This window comes from Podarcis vaucheri (genome assembly GCF_965113315.1).
Source record: "Podarcis vaucheri genome assembly, chromosome: 10".
In the NCBI taxonomy this organism is placed as follows: Eukaryota; Metazoa; Chordata; class Lepidosauria; order Squamata; family Lacertidae; genus Podarcis; species Podarcis vaucheri.
In genome coordinates this window covers 61,951,048-61,976,894 of record NC_138748.1, presented here as the reverse complement: position 1 = coordinate 61,976,894, position 25,847 = coordinate 61,951,048, and the positions used below count along the sequence as shown (strand labels likewise).

General features: G+C 44.2%; 1 protein-coding gene across 8 annotated transcripts in view; it reads right to left on the bottom strand.

Moving 5' to 3' along the window:
* SOX5 (SRY-box transcription factor 5) overlaps positions 1-25,847 on the bottom strand; it is a 783,822-nt gene that overhangs the window by 390,330 nt on the left and 367,645 nt on the right. For 2 of the 8 annotated variants that reach the window (XM_082238844.1, XM_082238849.1), the window contains exon 1: positions 10,973-11,296. The exons of 3 other annotated variants lie outside the window; for them this stretch is intronic. In XM_082238844.1, coding sequence (XP_082094970.1) covers positions 10,973-11,010 — 38 coding nt within the window. In that variant the 5' untranslated portion in view covers positions 11,011-11,296. Of the gene's footprint in view, positions 1-10,972; positions 11,300-11,491; positions 11,560-25,847 lie in introns of those variants that run through there. 3 more of the 8 variants (XM_082238842.1, XM_082238850.1, XM_082238848.1) reach the window with 3 other exon arrangements.

The following is a 25,847-nucleotide window of genomic DNA, read 5'->3' as shown; positions in this document are numbered from 1 at the left end:
TTTCATTCCTTCTGTTGCTTCTAGTTTAAATCCTACTCACGAATTTCTCATACTACAATATTTCTTTAAATAATCCAAAAAAATCCACAGGCCCTGGGTTTTAAGTAGGAAAGCAGGTAGGGAGGTGGCCGAGAGCAGGCTGAGTTGGGTTGGGTAGTGCCCCATTCATCCAAATGGAGCAGCCTCCGCTGGGACATTGATTTCACATGCAGAAGGCTCTGAGTTCAATCCCCAGCAAATTTGGTAAGGCTGGAGGGACTCCTGCCCAAACCTTGGAGAGCCCCTGCCAGTCAGTGCATGCATTATTGAGCTATATGGACCAGTGCTCTGACTTAGTATAAGGCAGCTTCTGTTGTCCCCGTACCAACAGATTTTGCACTTTCCTGAATGAAACTTATCCATCCATTGCAGGGAGTTGGACTTGACAGCCCTTGTTGTCTCTTACCAGCTCTACAATTTTATGATTCAGTGGAACTCTGGCTATCTTTGACATCTCAGAGTAGAAAGGATGAAACTATTATGAAACAGTTAAATAAGCAATGCACTTCAGCTTAACACTATTAGGGACTGACATGGAAACACGCAACCCATTTATTGTACACCGGCATGAAGTTAGCAACTTTCTGAAAGCAGCGCTTCTACTTGCCACTGACAATTAGCCCCAATTTGCCAGTGGCCACATTATCGTTGCCCTGTGGGACGCGAGACCCTTTTTGCCGCTCACAACAGCAGGACAGTACACAGCCTCTTTATCTTTTCCCTATCAACCAAGAAATTGACATTTGCAACCACACTAGGTGCTAGATTGGTTACCGGGAGCAAAGAACAATATCACATATTCTACTTTACAAGTGGAAATTTAACACTTTGCCGAGGATACAAAATGTTCAACAAGTATATTTAGGCAGAGGGAAGGCTGGAGGAAATTTGGTTCGGTTCACGTTTTAACACGAACCTGCCTAATTAGCACTTCTTAATATAAAATATGAAACACAGCCGTCCTTCACGAATTTGCCCTTCCCGGAATTTTGTGATGCAGTTCTCCAAAAAATAAAATAAAATGCATGCGTTTGAGGAAAGTGCATGTAAAAAAAGCATATACTAGTTAAGTAACATAAAATGCATTATATTGGGGAAAATGCAAAAAATGCATTTATTAGGACTAAAAAACATGCACGAAAATGTTGATGAATTTTCCTGACTTCTTTAAATTTGAGTTCTTTAAATGAACCAGTAGGGTAAACTGAGTTGAAGATTGAGGGAGGAGGAAAAGAAACTGAGAGAAAACAAAAATGACAGAGTTGCCCCTACCTAAGCAGAGATAATGATCCTGGGGCCTAGAAAATCCTCTTAAAGCCAAGTTATGTCAAACAGCTTGGACAAAATCCCATTGAAATCAACAGCTTGAAATTGTCATCAGCTCACATCTTACAGCAAGATTGTCTTGCTTTTTTATTATCTTGCACTATTAATGTGCAAAATGGTTTGCAATAAGAACATAAGCGCCCTACTGGATCAGGCCCCGGGTCGATTTAGTCCAGCATTTCTGTTGCCAGAGGTGGCTATCCAGATCTTCTGCAATGCCCACAGAGAATGAGGCCAGCAGGCATTCCCTGTCATGTTAACCTAGAATCTGATAGTCAGAGATCCCGTTAAGCACTCATGGCGGGGGGGGGGGGAGCCCTTATTCATAGATGTATATATATCATCCATGAATCTTGTCTGGTCTCTTTTTAAAGCAATCTAAGCTAATGGTCATCACCGAGTCTGATGAAAACATTATGCAAGTATCTTCCTTGTTTCCTACATGAAATGGTTTGATTTGAATCTCTTGGAGTTTCACATTTTGGTTGCTGTTGTTTTTTCCAGTTCTCCAAAGGCTGGGAAGCAGTTCTTGACAGGAGTACACATTTAAATATATATATTTAAAGCAAACACGCATCTAAATATGTTTGAGGGGAAGCGCACATGCAGAGATGTTTTAAGAGGATTTTTATATATGCAAACAACAACAACCCGCAGATTAATATGGAAACAAGAACAGAATTGTGGGCAAAAAGCTGTGAAACTGAAATTGATTGGATATATCCTGATTCACTCACCCATCTTTAGCAATGTGCCTTCTTCACTTGAGAATGTGATAGGGCATTTTGGTCAAAGGCCAACGAATAAGCCTTTGGACTTGAACCAATCTCCCCACGCTAAGTCAAACATTCTGCTCACTATACTAAAAGGGTTCTGAAGTACACCCACTCATTAGAACTGTGGATCAGGCTGTCATCTAAATTCACGCAGAAGCTTTATTACCCCCAGACAAACGAAATAGCCCCTGAGCTATTATTATCATTATTAGTAATATTTATTAAAATTGCATACCACCCTATACCCATATATCTCAGGGCGGTTCACAACAAAAAAATCACAATAGAAAAAAGAGAAAAGAGAAACTGAAACTGAAACAACAACCCAACAAATCCCCCCTTAAATGTCCTGAGAAACATCATCAAGGCCTATTTAGTGCTGCAACCTGTTTTCCATAGCGACCAATGAGATGTATATAAGAAGCCGGACATGAATTATGGTCCTACTGAATTTGAGGCAAGCATCATTCTGTTAAGGACTGTGCAGGATTTCAGAATTAGAAGATTTCTGTCAAAGAAAGGATGGATCTTTTAGTGTGTTCGCCTCAACACAATCTAGGTTAAAAGAAGGGATGTAACACAGATCCGCAACAAAACTTAAATGTAAAGCAATGTAGCATTTCACAACACCACGAAGAGTGAAAATCACTTTAAAAAAACTACAACACAAGGACACCAACGACACATTGTTGTATCTCGTGAAATTTAATATAAAGTATCCCTTTAACAGAAGAATGGTGGTTGTATAAAGATTTGATGCTTGTGGTGGAGGGAGAAAAAACTGGATCAAAAAAAGCAAGGAGTATTTCGTCAAGTTTGTTATAATTATCAACAGTATCAACACCTGTCATCTTTAGTTCTGTGAAAACGAACCTGATCCTCTGAAAGAATAATTTCACCAAATGGCTCGGACAAAATGATGAGCAGAACACATGGGTGTTGAGAGCCAAACTAAGACTACAACATTTATGGAAATATGCTACTATTATTCTGGCAAAAGGACTATTACCTCTAGACATCCTGTGCATGAAGTTGCTTCATGGCATATAACCAGGGTGCAATATGGCTGGAATTGGGGACTGATTCGACAACGCTGTATTCTAAATACATTTTTTGGCCGCTACAGAGGCATGTGCCCTGCTCCACATCTCGGTATACTGGGTTGCAACAATTTCCCCCCTAATGGGATTTCATAAATTCGAGGTAGCATTTTAGGGTATGTGTGTCAGTATAATTGAGGAAATCCTGGGTCCAAGGCTGTCGCTTAATCCTTTTACCTTCCTCTTAAGATACATCATCCTTTAAGCAAAACATATCCTAAGGTACAGCATTTATTGTTACTGGAACGGCAAGGATGGAGCCTGTCAGATGACGGATATCAGAAAGTTTCCTAGTTACAGAAGAGCGGTCCTGGAACAACGTGGAATGTAAAAAAAAAAAAAAAAAACCTAAAAAAAATGATATAACATTTATTTGTATTTGAGATGCCAGTTTATTTTTTTAAAAGGTCAGTGGAGACCTTTAACAAACTACCTTCAAGAGCAATGCAGACCTTTGCTACACAGTTTATCCCAAGTGAAAAACAAATCTAGATATATTTCTGAACATGGTTTAAACGGAGATTATTAATGTGACTCGTACTGATGTGATTTGCTAGCACCCAGGGAATGATCCAGCCAAGTCTCATCGATTTCAACTTGAGGGAAGAGGGATTTTTTAAAAAGAGAGAGAATGTGCTTAATTCACCCATTGAAATCAACTGGGCTTTGAAGTGTTTCATTTTGGCTGCATTCCGCCCCTAATATCAGGCATCACAAGTGTTTTATAAAATATGTTTTCCGTGATATTTTTGGAGCCGGCCTTTGGTACGTAATAATTTGTGATTATCATGTCGGAACGCATTTTTAAAATAGAACGGGGTCGAAGCAAACAAGATGGTCTTCTTCCATGCAGCTTTTGCACCCGCGGCCTGCTTCTGTGGCCCTGCCAGCACAGACCACTCAGGGCACTATTGCAGCTACACGGATCTATCGGACTGGGATGCCAGCAATTTCTCCCCTGGAGCAGGTGCAATGCCGATTTCCAAGGTGTAAAATTACCAGCCTCTGCTAACGCGGCAATGCCTTGCGTGTTTATAATTATTATACCCACTCCAATAAATGAGTTAACAAGAACGGTGGCCAAAGGACATGGTAGCCAGAAATGTCAAGCACACTAGAAAAACAAACAAACAGACAAAAACTGTCAACAAGTTTCACGACCAAATCCCAACAGATTAAGCTATGATGTTTGTGGCAGTTGTGGGAGCTGGGTTCACTTCTTCACGTCTTAATCTTCTGCTCCCCCCCGCCCCCCACACACTGGAGAAACACACTCCCATATAATTTCCCTGTTTTAACACCAGGATTCCTCGCTTTATGGACTTTCGGCACGTCCTTTGCAAAAGAAAAACTCGGCCGTTGACATCTAGGAAACTGGGCCTTCCCTCCTGTCGGCTCCTCTGCGAACAGGTCTATTGTGCAATAAAGATACGCTGGTTTGAGCAAAACTTTTCAGCTGCAAAAGCTTATCCACCTACCAAAGGTCAGGCGTAAGAGTGCTGCCGAGGAGAGATGGCTATTCTCAGGAAGGGAAGGTACGGTATCTGCTCACAAATAACCCCCTAGTGGTTGTCTTGGATTAGACAGTGCACGATATCCAGAGCAGAAGGGAGCCAGACAAAACGGATTTTGGAAAAGTCGGTTTCGAAGGAGGGATAATAATAATAATAATAATAATAATAATAATAATAATAATAATAAAGTGAGAGAGAGCTAAAAATTGAATTCAACCCTGAACTGATCTCCTGCCTTTAGGAAGCAAATATCTCACTAGAATCACTCAGAAGGGCTGATATCCAGTATCAGGCATTATATTTAAAATATCTAGCAGAAGTTCACAAAAACAAAAAGCACACCGTTCAGTCTATTCCTTTGCTGCAGCTTGGTCCACAACCCACTTTATTTGGAGTGTTAGCAAAGCAGCTAATTTAGCCCATGTTAATTAAAGAGTACATTTGCAGACAGAAGGAAACGGGGGGGGGGGAGAGGATGAGTTTAACCAAGCTCCTCATCCCAATAATTGCTCCAAGCTGATTTCATTTACCATCGCTCTAAGATTATTATTATTTAAATACATGCCAATTCATCCCTATTCTGAACGTCGGAAATGCAGAAGCATTTCCAAATGATATAAAACATTTTTGGTGTGTTTCAAGTAGGTTTTCCCTGCCCCAAGATTCTGCTCCCCCCCAAAAAAAAACACAAAATTGTTGGCAAGAGCAGAGAAACAGTGCAAACTATTTGAGAAGATTCTCCTAAAATTATCGCGTTATCAAAGCGTACAGTGTGTCAAGTGATACCTGTATTTGGAGCAGGGATTCCTTCTGAGCTTTACAATTATGATGACATTATTGCCCAAGAAATCGTAGTGTGTTTGTGTGTGTCAGTAACACTGACATGACTTAACTAAATGGTAGGTGAAGATATTTGCTTTGCAATAAGATTTAAAACAACTAATGTGATGAATTGCCCAAAGTGATACTGTTCTGTCATTTGTTCACTTTATCATCTGTTTGAGATACACACACACACACACACCCCTATGCACACTTGCCAGCTAAATAAATGCAGCCTGATCCAAAGCAAAATATAGATTTCCGAAGGAGCCAAGAGAAACTTATTCAATCCCTATCAAAAAGCACCATGGCTAAAACAACAAGACAGGTTGTCACATTTTTAATAAGGCTCCGACACAGATATTGCTGCTAGTTAGAAGCTCTCTAAGACGCTGTAAATACCTCATGCATTCATTATGCTTAATGTCTCTGGACAAGAGGGAAAAGAAGAAACAAGGGGGTTTGGGGGGGGCTTTTCAAAGTAGCAGGCACACACACACACTGTCCTCACAAGCAAACATTTTAAAGTCGCATGGCTTGATTTCAGGACAGCAGGAGGGGGCAGCAGACTGGCCACCCAACCCTCTCCCTGTCACTTCTCAGATTAACCCCTCCAGTGCCAATAGCAAAGCAGCCGGCCCGAAATCTGGCCAACTTAAATCCTGCGTTTGGCTCGAGCCAGAAGCTCAAGGCTCCTTCCGTGGAATTAGTCACTTCTCCGCTCCCTCAGAAAATAGTGTCCAGCCCTGCCTCACCATTCTAGCAGTAGAGAGAGGTACGAATCTATTGAATTGTTTGTTGAAATCTACAGGCTACAAACTAAAGACAGCAGCAGCAGCAACAACAACAACAACCCTCAGATAAGTTATAGCCAGCATGTTTCCTAGAGATCTAAAGAAAAAAAGAAGAGGAGAAACCACCCAAGTGTGCAAAATCACTTCGAAAATAAGTGCCAAATGAACACGCTGAAAACACATTATTCCTTCTGCTTTCATGCAGAGAGACGTCAGCGGGCCAGATTTTGTTTGGACAAAATGGATGTTTGTGGTTATTCCCAGGCCATGGGTACAAATCAGGGAAATGCATGGAGAGGTGGGAACATGGAGACGGAATGACACCATGTGCCAAGTACCAGTACCACCACACAGTTTGGCTTCTGAAGGGGAGCAAGGGGAGAGGAGGAGCCCTGTAGTACATTCACTCTGGAAGGGCATTGTGGAATACCATTCTGACCCATCCCAGTGACAGAAGGCTGTCAGTTTTTCCACTTTCGGAAAAAACAAAAACAAAACAGGAGGCAAGCGTGGGGCAGTGCATCCCTTCTGGGAAATTTTAGCTAAGACAAAAACTGCCATATAGGCAGGGAAAGGATTTGTCATTTAGTGGCACCGAAGGAACACTAAAACAAATTCAGCAAGGGACAAAGATGGCAAGAAAAACACAATTCACAAATATATTACTGCCCCATAGACTACTTAAAAAAACAACAACAACACCTTGAACTTTCCTTGTCAGCTGCTGATTTAGGATCCCCCCGAAATTATTATTATTTTTTAGAGCCAGTGAGCCAATAAATATTTTGCATGAAGCATCCCTTCCTTTCCTCCCTCCCCTGTTCTTTATCAAGAGCACAACCCATCCTTCACTTTGAAGACTCGTGGGTCCATGTGCCCATCTCCGTCTTCCGATGCCTATTCTCTGGGTCTACAGAGAAATCATGACAACATGTGCCAGTTACTTTAAGGTTTGAAAAAAAGCATCCCACACACCACGAACGTTGTCAAGCAGCCCCTTTTGTTTTTCCACTGACAAGGTTTTTATGAAGACATTCAGCATTTATGCCAGACGTTTCTGAGCTCTTAATTGTTCTTGTAAAATTTCACAGCAACGTCCCTAATACTGAAGTTACAGGTCCCTCCCATCAATTGCTTGAGTAAGTCAGAACTTCACCTTGACTTGCCTTTTTGTATCTAACATAGGCTGTGTCTCTATTTTGAAGAAAAAGCAAGAAAATTAAATCTTGTTGTTGTGTATTTTATTTATTTAACGCACACCCTAGAATAAAATTGGGCGGTCACATAGTACCTCATCAAAACCCACCACTCAATAATTCCAGAGAAACAGAAAGCTTGTTCTAGCTGGAACCTCTCAGTACCTTTTGCACTCGACATTTCAGCTGTCTGGAGTGCCTTTCAAAGTTTTGGTAGAATCCCTTCTCGATTTAAAAACAACATGAACAACAAAAGGGATGAACAGTCTCTCTGTGTGCATGCTAAACCTGTCCTGAGTTTGGATCAGCAAACAGCTAATTCGCCAATGAGGATAATATGGTCACAGATTCATCCCAGTCTTTCTCGAGGATGCAAGAGACACTTTTCTTTCTAGGCTTCTGTGTTACCAAAGTTAAGGGCAAGGGGAGGGGGAGGAAACAAGCAAAGCAAAAGAGAAACTGGATCAACTCCCTTTCCATCAGAGACAACTGCCTCCCCACAAGATGTAAAGTGAAGTTATGGAAGTTTCAGAATAAATCAATGTGCTAGAAAGGCGAAAGGGGGGGGGTGCGGAATACCTCTTCCTTAGAAAAACTTGGTGACTGAGAAACTGGACTACCACCCAAAATGCCTGGATCATAAAATCAATGTCTCCTTGTAGCCCACCCCACGGCCTGTGCAGAACGGGCCTTGTAAGCATTAATAACAATGTAGTTCGGGTCTGACAGGTGAGAACACTGATTTCAGCAAAATGCACAAACAATATTAGGCTCCGAGAGGGCCGGGTGTGGGTGTGCGGAGGATGGAGAGATTGCAAGAACATCCTCTATCTACGCAACCCGAGCCTTCATGTGAATTGTGCATGTAGTGTTGTGAATAACTTCCACAACCTGTACAGATCTCCATGTGTGTGTAACTACAGTCAAACACAGAGAATGTAAACAAATGGTAATGATTAACAGAGATATTGGTTTGTATTACCAGCTAAAACCACAGATGGAAAATGGTAAATAAAAAGAATTGTATGGCAAGGTTTCATTCTCGTCCTCCCCCCTTCCATTTAACTATTTCTGTCTATATACCTTGATAGCTACATGTCTGTTAAGGCTAATAACATATGGGTTATTTAACCAGTACTTCTCCTGCCTTCAAACAAACAAACAAAAATAAGACTAAAACTCTGAACACACATCTCATCAGGGAGATGAAAAAGAAAGAGGGCAATCAACTCAAAAGTTGAGTTTCAAAATGAAAATGAAAGCAAGCTCTTTAAAGCAGGACATAGGAAGAGAGAACACACCGTTTATATCCCTGCCTTCTGCACCTATTCAGCTCAGAGGAAAAGTTACACAGAGATAGCAAAACAAAACAAAAACACTTTATATATTTGTAAGCATGTTGCTATGGACATGCCATGCAGAATAGTTTCAAACCTCTTGAGTTCTTCCCCTCCCCGGAAAAAAAAAGAAACCAGTTTTTGCCAAGTTAACCTAGGATTTTTACTAAGATAAACAGTTAAGTTCTCGCAGGTATGTCCGTATCACAATATTATGAAATGGGGGAGGGGGGAAATGTCAGCGATTTTAAACAAAGGAGAGAAATTAATTGGATCAAATAAAACCTTGGAAGGCATTCAGAAGTGCCAGCCCAAAGTGTTTTCTGTCAAGGGTTAGAGTTACGAAATACAGTAGTTTTCAGAACAACCACCACCACCCTTACTGATTTCAGTTGCTTTATACTGGTATATAAAGCTATATAGGTGCACACACATTGGTGTACACACAGATATGCATACGTGTATCTGTACACATACACCCCTAGCTAGTTTGTTCTCTGGCAATCTACTATTCTTTGCACTCTATACTTGCAACTTCTCTGCCCTCTTAAGATGTTTGACGGATATTTTCCTCCCTGCGCCTTTTACTATCAAATTCAGCAATCTGAAAGCTGAACAGCTTGGCTTACCATATTTTTTTACCAGCTGGTCTATCACCTAGCTTGCATTACATAGTCAGATGCAACCAAATGTTTATGCAGAATGTAGCTTTCATGAACCGTGGGGAGGGGAAGCTGGGAAGCGTGCGCTCTGACAATTTAAAGCCTTTTCATTTTTCTTTATAAAGACCCACTTAGAAATGCAAAGGCTTTGAGTCCCTTCTCATAGCCAAACATGGGCTATTTACAAGCTTAAAATACAGGGGGGAAAGTGGGATGGGGATGCAGTCAGAGTGGGAGGATCTCGGTTCTTCCCGAAGTACAGTGTACAAGTGGTTGAGAGTAATCTTCAAACATAGTTAGCCAAAGTCAAGATTGATGTGAACTGAACAATCTATGGGAGGAGAAGGAGACTTGGGATCTAGACCTCATGATCAGCTAGGATCTGAAGGACTTCTAAACTTTGGCAAGTGAGTGGTAGAAGTACAGGGGAAGAAGATGACAAGGCAAACAGGTCATAAATCAAAAGAGCAGGTTTTGACACGCAGTCAAAAAGAGGTACTGTACTGATAAATTCAGAATGAACTGTTCCACTCCACTCTCTCCGCTGCCCAAACCCACTTTTAGTTTATTATTTTGCTTGCTCAAGCTTGGGATGATGTTAACTTGCCTCCAAATAGTCACTCCTGTTAGATCAACCACCACTACCAACGGGAGGGAGGGGAGTCATGTGCTTCCTAGAAACTTTTTTTTTTTAATGGAAGGATCAAATTGAAAGTTTAAAGCCTCGCCAGTTCTTCCATTCATTCCAGGAAGCGCTCTCTCCAAAAAGGCAAGGAAGATTTAATTTCCCTCCCTTCCCTTTTAAATAAAGACCAAAAAAATGTCTTCTAAGACATTGTTGCTTCTCATTATCTAGTAGATTAATTCAGAAGAAGGAGCCGGGAGCGGCGGGGTTGGGGGGGGGAGAACAGAAAGAGGGGCGGCGGCGGAGCAAAAGACAGAGATATACAGTCATGATGATGTTCATTCAAATCTCTAGCAGGGAGCTAAACAAAATCCGAAAGGCATCGCTGTCGAAGTAGGTTACAGGACTTTGGGTGATCCCTTTCAATCTAGTTCAGGAGATGGAAATGGTGCGCGGTTGGAGAAGAGAGAGAGAGGGGAAAAATAGCAAACAGCAAACATAGATCAGGAGTAATCTGACATTACTGCATGCTGAGAGGGAGATAAAGTGCATGGTTGTTTGTTTTACTACTCCGGATTTTTCTTTTTAAATATATATACATACATATATATTATTGACGCGCATACAGGGAAAGTTGCACTTTAACAACATTGGAAAGATCTCAAATCATCATCATAATATTTAAACGCGCGCACGCACACACACACCCCAGCAGCGAATGCATGCAAAGCAGATATATTATAAATATATACAGACACACACACTGATCTCCTGGACTCACCTTTCAAACTCCTGGGGTAAATCGGGGTCAGTGAGCATGCTGAAGGGGGAAATAAAAAAAGCACAATTTTTTTCCCCTTTGTCACAGTAGCCAGCTATGATCGCCTCCAACTGAACCTGTCAAGTGAATCCAAACCTCCTAAACCGATTGATTTTTCTCTCTCGCTCTCTCTCCCCTCTCTCTCGCTCTCTCTCTCTCTCTCGCTCTCCCTCTGTGAGCTAGGGACTCCTTGACCAGTCTCTTAAAGGGGTAGCGCACTTTAGCTGAAGGAGACAGCGTCGAGCAAGCTCCCCCCACCGCCGCGCCACATGGCTGGGGTCTGACAAGCAGGCAGCAGCCTCCGCCAACCTCAGGGGTGCCTGTCCGCTTTTGCCTTTATTGCCCCTCTCCTTGTCACAGCCCCCCGCCCCCCACCCCTTGCAAAGTCAGCTCCTTTCATCCTCTCCTCTTCTCCAATAGCCACACACACACACACACGAGCAACCACTACTTGTCTGTGACACACACACACGCACGCACATCTGAAAGCTTCATGCAGGATCGTGCCAAATCAAAAATTTGTGCTCGCGAAATAAAATAGCAATCGCCACCTCCAGCCTCGATTTCCCCAATGTGCTCAGGACGGGGAGGGGGGGCGGTGATATTGGGAATGGGGAGGTGTGGAATATGCACATTTGCAACACTTATTGTAGCAGAAATGCAGTTATAAATAGAAACGCACGTGTTACACACACACACACAAAATCCTAAGCAATTTCCCCGTCTAGGATCTTCCACTAGTGTGGCCAAATTATGTTTTCCCTATCTTGATATGGACGGACACACACTTTGGATATCCCAATATCTAATTCTGCCACTAAGGTTCATTACCCCCTCCCCATTCGCTTAATCTTTTAAGAGGGGAGAAATCAGTTGCAAAAGTCCCTCTCGCTGTTTCTCTTTCCCTGTGAGCATCTCTGTTGCACAACAACACACGCACAACACAACCACATACTGAATGAGTCCTTAGCAAATTTCTGCTTGTCGGAGGGAGAGGATCAGTACCTGAATAGCATGTAGAAATTTTTTATATTCAATATGTGTCTTAATTTATAGGTCTACGTAGCTGTTAGTTAGCACAGGCAGGCAGTGAACATGTGAGTGTGCGTTTCCACCATTATTATTATTATTATTATTATTATTATTATTATTATTATTATTCACTGCCATATTCTGTTGACCAGAATTATTTAATAGGCAAGCCTGACACCCATCACTCTGCCCTTTGTAGAGAGAAAGATCTGCCAAGGGGAGGGAGGCAAGCTAGGGGGGAGATCAGTGGCCAAAAAGAAACTTAAACAAGGGCTGCTGGCTTAATACAGAAAAGCACTTAGCAACTCATTGAGAGGAGTTAGAAGAAAGGGAGGGAGGAAAGGAGAAAGAGAGGGAGAAAGGGGAAGAAAAAAAACCTCTGAACACCTAAGGACAATCTTCAATATTTCCAAAGGGTTTGTGTACATGGTGTGTGTGTTTGTGTGTGTGTGATATCCTATATATATATAATTTTCTCACCTCTTCTTCATTTTTTTTAAATAAAAAGTCTCTGTGCAAGGGGAAGGGGAAGGGGAAGAAAGAAAAAAAACACCCTACACAACAATCAAGCATTGTTCTGGAGAAAGAAAAGCAACTTTGACAGATTGAAATATACCAGAGGCCCCTTCAAGGAAACCTGTAAACAACTTGTCATTCACTCTGTCGGTTTCACTGCCTTGCCCACAAAGTGCGAGGAAGCAGCCTGGCAACACCACCCCCATCACCACAAACTATGGGGTTGGGGGGGGGTGAGAGGATAATCCATTGTGCCCCCCCTCCCCAGATCACTTTTAAAAAAAGAAGAAGGTTTAACTCAGTTCAAAAACACACACAAAAAGCCCTTGGCTTTATGGAATAGGAGAGACTGCGCCACAAGGGACAGAAAGCCGCATATGGTGCAATGTTTGTGTGTGTAAAACCTGATCGAGCCAGCCACACAACCACAAACACACGCAACCACCATTTTCCAGGTCTACCCAGTTTTCCTGGCTTGCCCTCTCTTTTGACTGTGGATCTTTCCCACGCATTTCATTCTGCCTCCAACCTTGGCTAAAGCAGCCTTGGCATAACCTGAGCAACAACCCCTATCATGCTAGCTGGGGCTGATGGGAGTTGTAGTCCAGGCCCACCCCACCCCAACTAAAGAAGTGGTTCCCAAAATGAGTGATACCGCACCCTGGAGGGCAGTGGGATTACCTGGGGCAGGGTGAGAAGAGGGGGTACTGGAAATGTAAAGAGCTACCAGGCTTTGAAAAGCTGGTATCATTGGCTCAAATTCACCAATTTTGTTTAATTAGTTAAACTAAATAGTTTTTAAACTGGATTTTGAATAAATGTGAAATCAGCTGTTACTGTTCTAAATTTTATTCCATTACTTTCTTCCTTAGTGGGTCATGCAAACCACTATTCTGAGCAATGCTTTTCATAGGGTAATGATAATAATAATAATAATAATAATAATAATAATAATAATGTATTACTTGTAGCCCACCCATCTGTCTGGGTTGTCCCAACAACTCTGGGTGGCTTCCAACAAAAATACAAGCAAAACAAAGAAGCATCATACATTAAAAGCTTCCCGAAATGGGGCTGCCTTCAGATGTCTACGAAAGGTTGTATAATTGGTTTTCTCCCTGACATCTGACGGGAGGGTGTTCCACAATGCAGGTGCCACTACCGAGAAGACCCTCTGCCTGGTTCCCTGTAACTTAACTCCCCACAGTGGGGGAACCGCCAGAAGACCCTCGGAGCTGGATCTCAATATCAGGGCTGATCGATGGGGGGTGGAAATGCTCCTTTAGGTAGGGGGCACGAGGGATGAGTTTGTGCAACCAAGGCAGAAAAGTTTGGCTGGCTAGCAGGCTGAGGAATGCTGGGTTAAAATAACACTACATCCTCCAACATTTCTCTGATGAAAATAGGGATGCCCTAAGGAAAAACAGGGCAGTCCAGGATTAAATCAGAAACCGGGATGGCTTCTGTAAATCCAAGACTGTTCCTGGAAAATAGGGATGCTTGGAGGGTCTGTAACATAGTGGTTGCAATGGTACTACTTAGCACCTTCTGGCCTCTGCAGGTACTTTCAATTATTTCACAACAGGCAGACTAGGAAGAGGCGGTGAAACTTTTCCAGCCTGCAACACATTAATTTACTCACAGTTCTCTTTCTATCCCATACCCTCCAAATATCCCTATTTGCCTGGGGGATTCTTGGAATTGCAGAAACCACCCCGGCTTCTGATTTGATCCCAGAATGTCCCAGGGATGAGCAGGCACTGATGCTTTCAGTGCTGCCATTCTCTCTCACGATTCAGCTGGCTCCCTCCAGAGCTGGGTGGTACACAAAGCTCTGTCCTCCACCACTTCGCCACCTGCACGCCAGCGTTGGCCACCTGAGGGAGTTGCTTCACTCTGTCTAAAGGTAGGGCTGCCCCCAAATGCAACACATTAGTGTGTACCTTTCAGATACACACACACACACACACACCAGTCCATGCCACAGTGAGTTTTAGCACATCAGCGACAAACAACCACAACCAGGTAAGACACAGGGAGAGAATGAAGATGCCTGCAGCTACTGGGATAGTCCAACACAAGAAACTCAGTTGCATTGCTCACCCTCAGCAGCAAGAGGAAGAGAGGAGTGAAGTGTGTGCAGGGAAGCCTTCAACTGCCAGCCAAGCAGATGTGCTTGGTTCAGTGGCGTAGCGTGGGGGGTGCAGGGGGGGCCGGCCGCACCGGGCGCAACATCTGGGGGGTAGGGTTAGGGGGTGCAAATCCATGGGTTAGGGGGCGCAAATCCATGGGTTAGGGGGCGCAAATTACTTGCCTTGCCCCGGGTGCTGACAACCCACGCTACGCCACTGGCTTGGTTAGATTTTCTGGGGAGGCTTCCATTAGGAAATCCCTGATTAGTATGGAACTATTCTGCAAATTGCCCAGACAACAGATATGTACCATAGCAAGAAAAACACTTAGAATCATAGAACTGTAGAATTGAGGATCAGTTCCTAGTCCAATGGAGGAATATGCAGCTATCCCGTACGGAAATCGAAGCTGCAACCTTGGCGTTATCAGCACCATGCTCTAACCTACCAAGCTATCCGGACTATCATTTAAGGCTATCCTTTGCCTTTAAAAAAAGGGAAAATGGTTCTGGATTCTTTATATCACTATCCTCTATTTCTTTTCCACAATAACTCACTTCCTTCCTCCTCCTTTCCCCCAGCTTCCTGCAGTTGGGCCCTAGACATAATAGGTTCTCAGTCTCTTGACCCTATCACCACTTGATCATGTCCGTTCCTGTACACACACCCTCTCTCTGACGCTCACAGGCAGGCAGTATGCTTACATTACATATACATGTTAAAATCCACAGGCGTTTGTAGGGTGGATATGCACCCTACTTTACAGAGAACAGTCCTCTGCTTGAAGGCACTCTCTAAGAACATACGAAGGCCCTGAAGAATCAGGCCAATAGGCCCATCCAGTCCAGCAATTGGTTCTCAAAGTGACCAACCAGATGCCTCTGGGAAGACTGCAAGTGAGATCTGACTGCAACAGTGTTCTCCCCCACTTGTGATTCCCAAGGACTGGTATCCGGAAGCACATTGCTTCCAACAGTACAGATAGAACACTGTCATCGCGACCTGTGGTTATTGCTGTTTGAAGGGCTGTGAAGTCAAGATAAAGGACCCTAAGAAGGGGAAAGCAACAGGGAACTTGGAAATGCCCATCAACAGGGAACAAGCTCACCTGGTGGCAGCCTTTCCTTACTGGGCGAAGGTGAACTTAGCACATAGGAGATATTTCTAAATTTTCATCTAGGCCTATAAATTAAAATATGCAAGTTTAATGAAGTTCTGTGCCATTCTTCGTTGGAAAAGCATTCCCTTGTCAACATTTTTATGCTTATTGAATTTAAGCAGATTTTTAAAACAACAACTTGGGCTAATGGTTATTTTGAACATCGCTGTTCTTAGATGCCTTGACCACCATGCAGTGGAGAGATGGATTATAAATTTAACCAGCAAACAGCAGCAGCAGCAACAAAAAGACTATTTGGTATTATTTCATGCTTTCAGAGTTGATTATTGTAAATATAGGTAATTCCAAAAGTCCAATCCCAATTTCTATTTATTTTATTTTATTTTAGTGATTTTTCTATATTGCCCTATCATAAAATATCAGGGTGTGTTTAGCATCAAATCACAAAATGTGTTTTAAAATAAATATGAGAATACATGTGGAGGGAAATGTAATGCAAGGATGCAAACACGCACTCAAACATAGCAGGAAAAACCTGCAATGATCAGAGATGGGTGTGGAGACCTGCACAATTAATCAGAGCCCTGTTCAAGTATCAGGGGCATGGAGAAAAGCAGATAATCATGTCCATACCCATACCAGGGGTCTGCAACCTTTAAGACAAAAAGAGCCACTTGGACCCGTTTCCGAAGAAAAAACAACAACTGGGAGCCGCAAAACCATTGCGACATTTAAAACAAATATATCTCTGGAGCCACGATCTGACAGCAGGTGGGAAGGTGACGTCGGGATGGTGCGTGACTAATGCACGCACCGCCCCCATGCGACGTCACAGCCAGTACAGCGCCCGCCACAGTGAGGAGTGTCGGGGCACACAATGCGCCTCCTCCCCTCACTAGTATCCGCCCCGGAGCCGCAGCAAAGATGTAAAAGAGCTGCATGCGGCTCTGGAGCTGCGGGTTGCAGACCCGCGGCCATAGTCCTAACCTTCTCTATAAAGGTAAAGGTACCCCTGACAATTAGCTCCAGTCGCGAACGGCTCTGGGGTTGCGGCGCTCATCTCGCTCTATAGGCTGAGGGAGCCGGTGTTTGTCCACAGATAGCTTCTGGGTCATGTGGTCAGCATGACTAAGCCGCTTCTGGTGAAACCAGAGCAACGCACAGAAACGCCCTTTACCTTCCCGCCGGTACGGTACCTATTTATCTACTTGCACTTTGACGTGCTTTCGAACTGCTAGGTGGGCAGGAGCAGGGACCGAGCAACAGGAGCTCACCCTGTCACGGGGATTCGAACTGCCGACCTTCGGATCGGCAAGTCCTAGGCTCTGTGGTTTAGACCACAGTGCCACCCGCACCCCAACCTTCTTTATACATTGATCTAAATGTCTGAATAGAGTCTATGTGCATATGACTTGCACATGTCATCAAAGAGCATGAATCCATGCATAGACAGGTTCTGTTCGGACCTTCAGAACATCACATGAACTTCAGGAGAAGAAAGGACAGGTATGATCACCCCTCCACATTTAAGATTTCCATGGTTTCCAAATATTTTTTATTTATTTATTGCTCATATACTCCACCTTTTCCTCCAAGGAGCTCAAGGTGGCGTACGTGGCTTCCCCCAATCCTTATTAGTTCTTTGTTGGGTTTGTGGGTCTGATGGGAGCTGGGACTCCTGGAAGGCATTACTCTGGGAAAGGCTGGACTGGAATATTTGGACTTATATTTGGTGCAGACTGAAATACATCTTCAAACAACTTTGCTCATAAAAAGAGGTATGTCCAGTGGATCAAAAGAACGAAACCACAGTTATTAAAATATGGTGTGTCCATGCGCTTTGATTTGCAGAACAAAATAAATCATTAAGTGGTCTGCCTAGACCCCCACCAATTTTCAAGAGGTCCACAAAAGAGAAAAGAAACATCCAGCAGTCTCTGCTCCAGGATTCTTGTTTTATTGAGTAAAGCAGATGCGGATTGCTTCTGATTGAGTGGAAGAGTGGCGGACTGTGGGGGGAAGGAGACAATAATTGCTTAAAGCTTTCCTTGCCTTCTGCCCATCGTTCTGCCCAGACAATGAGGTCCAGCGCCGAGGGCCTTCTGGCGGTTCCCTCACTGCGAGAAGCCAAGTTACAGGGAACCAGGCAGAGGGCCTTCTTGGTAGTGGCACCCACCCCGTGGAACGCCCTCCCATCAGATGTCAAAGAGAACAACAACTACCAGACTTTTAGAAGACATCTGAAGGCAGCCCTGTTTAGGGAAGCTTTTTAATGTTTAACAGACCACTGTATTTTAATACTTTGTTGGAAGCTGCCCAGAGTGGCTGGGGAAACCCAGCTAGATGGGCGGGGTATGTATAAATCAATCAATCAAAATGCTCCCCCAGCCACATTACTCCCTTTGAAGTCTCTTAGTTTAGGGGGGAAAGTGAGAAAGGAGAGACATGATAGAGGTGTATCAAATTTTGCATTCTGGGGTAAAAGTAAATAGGGAAAAGCCTCTGGGGTCGTGAAGTTTAATGGTGAGAGATAGTGGGGGAAGGCAGAGCATAGCCATCATAGCTTGTACCAAATCCTCTTTTGAACTTGGTGGCCACCACTTTATCCAGTGGGCATGAGTTCCATAGTTTCTCTATGCACTGCATGAAGTTGTGTTGTTGTTGATTTTTTTAAAAAAATCTGTCCTGAATCTTCCAATGTTCAGCCAACCAAACAAAGCAGACAAGAAACAACATATAAGAGCCAAAGAAAAATAATTCCAGTGAGCATTTAACTGTGTAATCCTTTGTATTGTTAAAGAGAATGTAGTATCACCCTCTTCACTGACATTTACTCCTAGGTAAAAGTGCATAGGATCACAGCCTAAAATTCCCAGGGTGGAGAAGGAGAAGCTTGTATAGTATTTTTATACTATAGCGGAGGGTGCAATTCTATGAACATTTACTTGGGATTAAAGACTACAAAACTCAATATTACTATGCATGAAGATCTGTCTGCAAACATAAAGAGATAAACGCAATGTTAGTATTAGCAAAAGTTTTCATTTCAAATAGCTGTGGGGGCAGCGGCAAGAGAAAATAGCAACGCACCAAGAAGGAATGAGCTACTGAATCAATTATGGGCGAGAACTGATGTATCCTTGATTCAGATACTTACACAGAAAGTATATGAATTTGCCTTATGCCGTCAGATCATTGGCCCATCCAGCTCAGTATTTTGGGTGTGGAGCTGAATGCCCTCATGAGCCACCTTCCAAGAAGCCACACGCTGGTGGTGCACAGGGCTGAGCAATGGCCATGACTCTTACCTAGTAAAGATAAAGGGACCCCTGACTGTTAGGTCCAGTCGCAGATGACTCTTGGGTTGCGGCGCTCATCTCGCTTTACTGGCCGAGGGAGCTTCCAGGTCATGTGGCCAGCATGACTAAGCCACTTCTAGCAAACCAGAGCAGCACATGGAAACGCTGTTTACCTTCCCGCCGGAGTGGTACCTATTTATCTACTTGCACTTTTGATGTGCTTTCAAACTGCTAGGTTGGCAGGAGCAGGGACTGAGCAACGGGAGCTCACCCCATCGCAGGGATTCGAACCGCTGACCTTCTGATCAGCAAGCCCTAGGCTCTATGGTTTAGACCACAGTGCCACCTGTGTCCCTCTTACCTAATACGCTAGGCTAAATGCCAGTCAGAGGTTTCCACCATGCACCTATACACACAAACCCGTACATCCAGGCAAGCAAGAGGCTTTACCACAGTTCAAGGACACCTACCAGCCAGGCAAGGACACACAAGGTATAGAGGGTTTGCCTGGGGATAGAGGGTGTGAATGGAGAGCATGATGTGTAGCTGGGGAGAGTCTAAAGAACCAGACAGAGAGGTCGGGGTGTGTGTTTGGCCCTAGCTCCCTCACTTAAGAGTCATGGAACTGCAAAGCTAGAAGAGATACCCAAGCCCTGCAAAGCAGGAACCACAACTAAAGAATCCTTGACGGATAGCTGTCCAAACACTGTTTAAAATCTCCCAATGACGGAGAGTCCACCACCTTCCAATCTAATTCTCCACCCTGGTCTACTCTTGACTTTCCAGGATGAGATCCTTCTAATGCAGGAATGTCAACTAAAGCATCCAAGACAGATGGCCATACAACCTCTGCTTAGAAACCTCCAGCGGACTCTCCTTCCTTGAAGGTTTTGAAGCAGAGGTTGGATGGCCATCTGTCATGGATGCTTTAGTTGAGATTCCTGCATTGCATTGAGATTCCTGCATTGCAAGGGGTTGGACTAAATGACTCTCGGAGCCCCTTCCGACTCTACATTTCTGTGATTCTATAGATGATGAGAATGGAACCTGGAGCCCTCCAAATGCAAAGCATGTAGCCTACCTTTGAGACACAGCCCTTCACCGTCGCTGCCCTTGGCTCCCTCACCCCACCAGAGAGGAAGTCTACGTTGACAACTCTGGTGAACTCAGGCGGAACAGCTCTGTCCTGCAGGCCCCGCGGAAAGATGTCAAGTCCCACAGGGCCCTAGTCTCTTATGACAGAGCGTTCCACCACATCGGGGCCAGTGCTGAAAAGGCCCTGGCCCTAGTTGAAACCAATCTAACCTCCTTGAGGCTTGGAACCACCAAAGTGGACCTTAAGGTCCTCCGCGGGGCATACCAGGAGAGGTGGTCCCGTAGGTACGTGGGTCATAGGCTGCAGGTGAACCATACTGCATGCAGTCCCCTGTTTTATTCAGCAGCAGCAACAGATCTGCCTCAGCCTCCTGGACTCTCCCCACCCACTTACTCACCCACTCCTGTAGCTGCACCCTGCAGCAAAACCCTGTTGCTTCTCCTTGCATCTGTTTCTCCCCAGATCAAGGCAAACACACTGGCAGTGACTTACGATGTTATTTTAAGAGAAGTGAGGGTGCAGTAACTTTGGTAATCAGTGGCTCTTATTTGTATTCTTTTGGAATGCTAAATATAAACACTCTAATCCAGCACGGGGGCATATTTCCGCAGGCGATTCCCTAGCCCAGCTGAAAGAGGAATCGTGTGTGAAAATGGGTGCTATACATGGGGAGGGTGCTTGCCTAATCCAGCTAACTATGGCCGCATCCACACAGCTCTCTTAAGAGAAGCCTGTGATAGCACCGTGCATCTGTCCTAGAGACTGGGTAGCGTGGGTCTGGGTTCCCCCAAATTCCCCATCAAAAAACTAACCTCTGAAACAGCTGGTTCTTCAGTCAGGCTATGTGCTTACAGCTCCAGCCGCTGTTCATGGTGGGAACACAGGGGTTAAAGAGTCTGTTTCTGTTGGTTTATCTATTTTCTGAATGGCAATATTGGTATCTTATGCAGAGAGGCAGCAGTGAGGCACCCCCCATCCACCCCCCCATCAGGAGTGGCCCACCTATGCTCCCCAGATGTTGCTGAACTCTAACTCCCATCAGTCCCAGCCAGCATGGCCAGTGGTCAGGAATTCTGGCAACAGTCACCCAAAATAAATACGTAGCTTGCAAACATTTTAATAAAAATTATATGAATGTCTTCAATATATTTATTTCAATTTACAAGCAGTTATGATCTGCTTGTCAAACCTAAAGAGAGCAGAGTGATGTGCAATTAAAAGAGTAAAAGGGGAAAAAAATAAGATAGCAAATAGGAACTCAGGAAGCTGCCCACGGGCCTGTCTAGCTTGGTTCATTTCCAAGACCAATTCAAAGTACTCACAAAGCTCTAATTGACTTGGGTCTCAAAAAATCTGAAAGACTGCCTTCTTCCCTAGAGACCGTCTCAGGTGATGGGACCAGCAGAGGAGATCGTCTTGGAATGATCAAACAGAGATTTCCCTCCTTCCTTTTTTGGGGAAGAGATTTACAGCACTAGAAAGAACAGCATTCCTAACTGATGATGATCAATAGTATTGCTATGAAGGTCCCATGAAACGCTCTGTTGGGAAACAAGAGTTCTGCAAGTGGGACCTGTAACATAAGGCTGAGGTGCAGAGTGTTTCTGGGGCTTATGCCAGCCTGCCCAATTCCAGAACGCTCTATGACATTACCCCTTCCCACCCTCAGCCCCCCCCCTTTTCCCCAGAATAAATACTCAGGATTCTGTGCCCTCTAAGCATGCTCAGTCCTCACTGTGTTGTTATTGCAGGGGAGGGGTGTCCAACCGTGGCATCATCCACACACAAGGAGGAGGTAGGTTTTGGCTACATGTGAGCCCAGTTAGGGACGTGGGTGGCAGTGTGGTCTAAACCACAGAGCCTAGGGCTTGCCGATCAGAAGGTTGGCAGTTTGAATCCCCACAATGGGGTGAGCTCCCATTGTTTGGTCCCATCTCTTGCCCACCTAGCAGTTAGAAAGAAGAAGAAGAAGAGTTTGGATTTGATATCCCGGTTTATCACTACCCTCAGGAGTCTCAAAGCGGCTAACATTCTCCTTTCCCTTCCTCCCCCACAACAAACACTCTGTGAGGTGAGTGAGGCTGAGAGACTTCAGAGAAGTGTGACTAGCCCAAGGTCACCCAGCAGCTGCATGCGGAGGAGTGGAGATGCGAACCCGGTTCACCAGATTACGAGACTACCGCTCTTAACCACTACACCACACTGGCTCAGTAGATAAATAGTGATAAGTAGGTACCGCTCCAGTGGGAAGGTAAACAGTCTTTCTGTGTGCTGCTCTGGTTTTGCCAGAAGCGGCTTAGTCATGCTGGCCACATGACCCATAAAAACTGTGTGCAGACAAACACCGGCTCCCTCGGCCTACAGAGCCAGATGAGTGCCACAACCGTAGAGTCGCCCGCAATTGGACCTAATGGTCGGGGTACCTTTACCTCTTTATGAGCCCAGTTAACATTTTACACAGGTTTCATTTACGTCTTTTAAACTCAGCTACAGATATGCAACCCCCACCATCATGCCAAGTTTGTATCCTTTACAGGAGTAGAAGTAGGAAAAGTGAGAATGGGCTACATCTGATATATTTTCTCATGGGGATATGTTGTGAGTAGCAAGGGCTCACTTTGGAAGCCTTGATACAGTTGGCTACAATACAGTTTAGATGGTATATTTAGGAACCTATTTTTTGTTCCAGGAAGTGGCATGCTGAGCTGTCATTTTCATTAATGGGAATTTAGTGCGTGTGTCAAGTTGAGATTTATTTTTTAAAAAAGTAATACAACTGATTTATACTTTGAAATATATAAATGTGAGGTGTTTATGCAGTGGTGAAGAAGCTGAATTGCAAAGAAACAAAACAAAACACAAAAAAACCAACCCAAAAACCCAGAAGTGGTAAAGAAAAGCATTATGCAATGTGTTGACTCTTAAAAAAAAATAGACTCAACCATTTTTAAATCCCAGTCTTCACTGTAATTGGTAACTTAAACAATGCCAGCATATATATGTATACTAATTAGGGCTAAGCAGAAATTGCACACTGTTCTCCGGGAATGTTTTCAGCACTGCTAAACACACACACACACACACACACAAAAACCCAGCAAAAATATTTCATTCAATCATATTGTCTTTTCCTGCTTCATTTGCCATCCATTATCCCACCCTGAAATCAATTCTGATTGTGTGCACAGGGTAGCACAGGGCTAGCCAATGAGGTGCCCACCAGATGGTGTTGGACTACAATTCTCATCAGCCCCAGCCAGAGTGATCAGCAGTCATGGATGATGGGAGTTGTAGTCCAACAACATCAGGAGCGCACCACGCTAGATACCCCTTGCTGTAGTGATATCATCCAGTTCACTGAGTGAGGGCTGGGAGGAATTATGCACATGTCTAACTTAGGAAGCATTGCTTGCTCGTGCTCACTCAACTGACTGTCCTCAGTGATACCATCACACTGCCCAATCGGATTGCCAACGTGACGTGTTGTGACATCATCGAGTTCACCTATGCTTACAGATTAGTTGAGATGATTCATGTGACCAATTCAACAGGAAGAAACTGTACATTGCAGAAGAAAAATGGCACCAAAGCATCATCAGGTGGAGGAGAAACAGCACAGAATAGGGGGGGAAAGGTGAATGCTCCCACAATCAAAGTGTTCTTCAGGAAAAATTTCCACCTACTTTGAAACCGCTGTTTTTGGCCTGAAACTGAAACAAGTCTATTCAGTGCAACAGGAGATGATATTTTTCAGATTATGAGCTTCTCTGAAAGTCCAAGAGTTGTACGATCCAGCCAAGCTTAGCACTTTCAGTAAATTCCATCCATTTCAGTTGGAGAGCATGGCAGGTGGTGCTTAAATTTTCCACTGAAATGAACAGTGGATTTAAATCTGCTAAACTTTAGCTGGATCCCACATTTAGCAACTTGATCCTGAGTAGTAGCAGTAACACCGGTGCTCATATGGCTTGTTTAGGTATTGATGGGGAACAACTGCTCCCTCGAAATTAGAATCATTGTTTAACCGGCATTTTTTGCTCACTCTCCATGAAATCTAAAATGGCAGCAAAATGCTGATCCTTTGATAAATGGGAGCCAGTGTACACAGAGCGAGCACATAATTGTGCATTGTGTGGCAGAAAGAGAATGCCTGCTCTGGAAAGATTTGATTCATGGCACCTACATTCATAAAATTCTGTTAAGAGGAAGAGAGAAACCAATTGTTCTCCATGGAGACTGATGGTAAACCAGGAGGGAATGGGATCTTATTGCAGGAAGAAAGAGGAAGGTGAAAATACCAAGAGTTGTCACCAGCAGTTAGAATAATCACACAATGGTGAAAATAGAACCCAGGGAGGCTATACAGTGGTACCTCAGGTTAAGAACTTAATTCGTTCTGGAGGTCCATTCTTAACCTGAAACTGTTCTTAACCTGAGGCACCACCTTAGCTAATGGGGCCTCCCGCCGCCACCGCACCGCAACCACGTGATTTCTGTTCTCATCCTGAAGGAAAGTTCTTAACCCGAGGTACTAATTCTGGGTTAGCGGAGGCTGTAACCTGAAGGATCTGTAACCCGAGGTACCACTGTACTGGTGCCACTGCCAGAGACTTTTCTTTTTCCTGAACAAGTGGTGGGGGGAGAGAGAGAGAGAGAGAGAGAGAGGCAGGTAAGGATGGATTAAATGTGACCGGCCCTACTTCTAAAAAGAGTCAATGGAACAATCGTAGCCAATAGGATGTCCCCTGGATATTGCTGGAGTAGAATTCCCTTCATCCCTGATCGTTAGCTATATGGGAGTTGAACAACACCTGTAAGGCACCAAATTGGCTATCCAGAGTATGGAACTTGGACCTAAGTTAACTCTAATCCCAGCTCAGCCACAAAACAAACTTCCACTAGTCACTATCTCTGCCTTACCTAGCTCAGAAGGGTATGGTGAGGATAGTATGGATTCAAGTGACAAGAAAGGAGATTCCAACAAAACATCAGGAAGAACTTTCTGATGGAAAGAGCTGGCTGACAGTGGAAGGGACTCCCTGGAAAGGTGTTGGGACTCTCCTTCCATGGAGGTTTTTAAGAAGAGGTTGGGTGGCCATCTGTCATGGATGCTTTTGCTGAGATTCCGGCACTGAATTAGCATCTAACTTAGGGGTGAGGAAGCTGTTATCCTCCAGGTGTTGCTGAAGTACAGTTCCCATCATCCCTGACCTTTGGCCATGGTGTTTGGGGCCGATGGGAGCTGGAGTCGGCCGTTCGATTCCCCTGGACAGGGTGAGCTCCCGTTGCTCTGTCCCTGCTCCTGCCAACCTAACAGTTTGAAAGCACGTCAAAGTGCAAGTAGATAAATAGGTACCGCTGTGGCGGGAAGGTAAATGGCGTTTCCGTGCGCTGCTCTGGTTCGCCAGAAGCGGCTTAGTCATGCTGGTCACATGACCCGGAAGCTGTATGCCAGCTCCCTCAGCCAATAAGGCGAGATGAGCGCCGCAACCCCAGAGTTGGCCACGACTGGACCTAATGGTCAGGGTCCCTTACACCACCATAAGCTCATTCATGTTTGCATTCCAGCATGCCTTGACAATGAATAATATATACTAATAGTAATCTCAGTACTCCAGGCATAGACCCCTATGTAGGCAAA